Here is a 3,144-nt window from a genome sequence, read left to right as displayed (position 1 = left end):
ATGGACCTCTATACCATATACATACATTTTTATAAAATTAACAGATTTATTTCTACTTATATAGGGCCATTTACATAATTTATCCTAATAGCCCAATCAGTGTATTTTATCTGCCTTCTGTCACATTAACATTTTATTGATTTATTTAGGAATCCTTTGGTTTCTCTGTTTCATTGATACCATTTTGTTTACTTAATATTTTTATAGTGATTTATGCATTTACATTCATTTTTATTCTTAGAGGTTCCTTTTGTGTTTTCCAAATAATAGTAATTAAATGATATTTCAATATTTTAAAAATATTCTGACAGCGGTACTTGTCAGTATGATAGCTGAGAGACAGGGTGACTCTCACTCAGGCAACTATTTCCTTAGAAGAATCCTGCTATTCAGAGATTTATAAAGTGTGTCCTGGTTGGCTCCTATTTTTAGCCCTATCTTCAACTTCCTAAAGCCCATATGCAAAAGACGTTACTATATTTTTTTCTCAAGATATGATTTATTTAAAGTTCCATGGTTTTTCATGTTTGTGTTTCTGGAATATGTGTATAGTTATTAATATTTAAATAATATTGTTTAATAAAAATAGCTTCAGAAAAATAAGCAAATTTGTCTTTTATAAATGGACACCATTTGTCTATTAAAGAACTAGGTGAGTATTAAAAAAAAGAGTTTGTTGTCTACACCGATGAATGAATGAATAAAAAAATACACATATAAAATAATCTATTTGGTTTAAACATATTTATACTCAAATTCCCTGGAAGTCAGAAAAAATTGGTTTTTTGGCCATTGAAATGTACCTTGAAGAAAAAAGGCAAAAGAAATTAAGACCATGACTATGACCAAGACATTCTCTCTTTTATCTCTATCTAGGAGGACCCACAATTTCTCTAAGATGATTAATGATCGTCCTAGCTTGACGATGTTAATGCTAAACCAAACAGACCTGACTCCAGCCTCATTCCTCCTTAATGGGATCCCAGGACTGGAGGACATGCACATGTGGATTTCCTTCCCATTCTGCTCCATGTATGCTGTGGCTGTGGTAGGGAATTGTGGGCTCCTCTACCTCATCCTCTATGAGGACTCCCTGCACAGGCCGATGTACTATTTTTTAGCTATGCTTTCCCTAACTGACCTTTTTATATGCTCTAGTACAATTCCTAAAGCTCTCTGCATCTTCTGGTTCCATTTCAAGGAAATCAGCTTTGATGGATGTCTGGTCCAGATGTTTTTTGTCCACACCTTCACAGGGATGGAGTCTGGGGTGCTCATGCTTATGGCCCTGGACCGTTATGTGGCTATCTGTTACCCTCTGCGCTACTCTACTTTTCTCACCAATTCTGTTATTGCAAAGGCTGGGCTTTCTACCTTTCTCAGAGGAGTGTTCCTCATCATTCCCTTCACTGTCCTCACCAAGCGCCTGCCCTACTGCAGAGGGAATATAATTCCCCACACCTACTGTGACCACATGTCTGTAGCCAAATTATCCTGTGGGAATATCAAGGTCAATGTCATTTATGGTCTGACAGTTGCCCTGCTGATTGGGGGCTTTGACATCCTGTGCATCACAGTCTCCTACACCATGATCCTCCGGGCAGTGCTCAGCCTCTCTTCAGCAGATGCTCGACAGAAGGCCTTCAGCACCTGCACTGCCCACATCTGTGCCATTGTTTTCTCCTACAGTCCAGCTTTCTTCTCCTTCTTTTCCCACCGCTTTGGGGGCCACACCATCCCTCCATCTTGCCACATCATTGTGGCCAATATTTATCTGCTCTTGCCTCCCACCATGAACCCTATTGTGTATGGGGTGAAAACCAAGCAGATACGAGACTGTGTCTTAAGGATCACTTCAGGTTCTAAGGACATCAAGTCCCAGAGCAGATGAAAGGGATTTTTGCCTGGGTTGGGATGTGAAGTGAAAGAATGCTTCTCTCTGTCTGTTTAGGCAAGAAAATTTCCAAGAATAGGTGTATGCTTTTTCCAGGTAAGCATGATGAGTAGTTCATTCCCATTAACTTTTCTGCAGAATACCAAAGTAATTTTTCATGCCACATCACCCTCCATATGAGTTTTTTACCTCCAGGTTTTCTGTGTAACTTCACCTCCAGGACTCAGTAATACTGGGTTCCAAGAGAGAAAAATACTAATGAGAAGCTGGGAGAATTATCTAGAAAATTGAATCAAGTGAAACTAATTATCTGGGGTTAGATGACCCAAATCATTCTTTTTCTTTTTGACTGTAAGTGGAATTTCTAGACTGATAACTGTATTTAACTCCGGAAAAAAATGTATTACATATTCTCATTATTCTCAAAAATCCTGTTTTCTTAGCAATTTTTAAAAGATAAAACTAGAAAGTCTTCTGTGTGTGAGGTGTAAGCCTCTGGGGTCTTAGGAGAACCTTGGTGACCTTGTACCTGACCAAGTCTGTCCTAGCATGAGACATTCAGGCAATTGCTTCCTTCCCAACTGGTGGGTTGCCTTTTGTCTTCAAGGTGGCTTTCAAAGAATGTGCAGTTTGGAAGCAGCTATGAATAACAGTTATGAGACTTATGAAATATATTAATGACAGTTATTAATGACTACTACAAAATACAATAAATGTATTTCTCCAAGTACAGGCCTATGGAGAGCAATAGTTGCTTTTCTTCTTTCAAGCTGAAAATTGAACTAAGAATTGCTTGAGTGTTTTCTGTATAATATCTTTCTAAATTGACATGAGGTAAGAAACTACAAATAATGATAGTTTTTACAGCATTGTCACAGATAGCATAAAGAAGACAGCAAAGTTGATTTTTCCAGCCCAACTTCTAAGAAGTTTCCTCTGAATTTCTTTATACAAGCATATTCCTGGGATCAACTCTCTTTTCTTTTTGCACTCATTCTCTATGCATTCCGGTACACACAGAAATAAATGCCATTGTATGCTAATAACTGCCAGACTTATTAATTCAGCAATAGACTCATGGAAGCTCAGGTGCAAGTTCAAAGTGAAGAAAACTTCATGATACCTTTTTTTCTTAATGGCATTCTCTCATTTCTAGGTCCTTTTGTTTTCATCTTATTTCACTTCCAATCTTCAGGCCGTTGACATTCTCCATATGTTTGACATATATTCTTGAACATCTGACTATGAAG

The 3,144-nt window shown here is 37.7% G+C and overlaps 1 protein-coding gene across 1 annotated transcript; it reads left to right on the top strand.

The window, feature by feature from the left end:
* Positions 1-925: 925 nt before the first annotated feature.
* Positions 926-1,891, top strand: LOC308350850 (olfactory receptor 52N4-like; the record flags this gene model as incomplete). The annotated part of the gene is made up of 1 exon (XM_080816318.1): positions 926-1,891. One exon carries the CDS (start codon positions 926-928, stop codon positions 1,889-1,891), a length of 966 nt encoding a protein of 321 aa, XP_080672444.1.
* Between the last annotated feature and the right edge of the window lie 1,253 nt (positions 1,892-3,144).

Source organism: Martes martes (assembly GCF_963455335.1).
Source record: "Martes martes genome assembly, chromosome: 10".
NCBI classification, from domain to species: Eukaryota; Metazoa; Chordata; class Mammalia; order Carnivora; family Mustelidae; genus Martes; species Martes martes.
The sequence above is the reverse complement of the archived record's forward strand: the minus strand, read 5'-3'. Positions and strand labels throughout refer to the sequence as shown.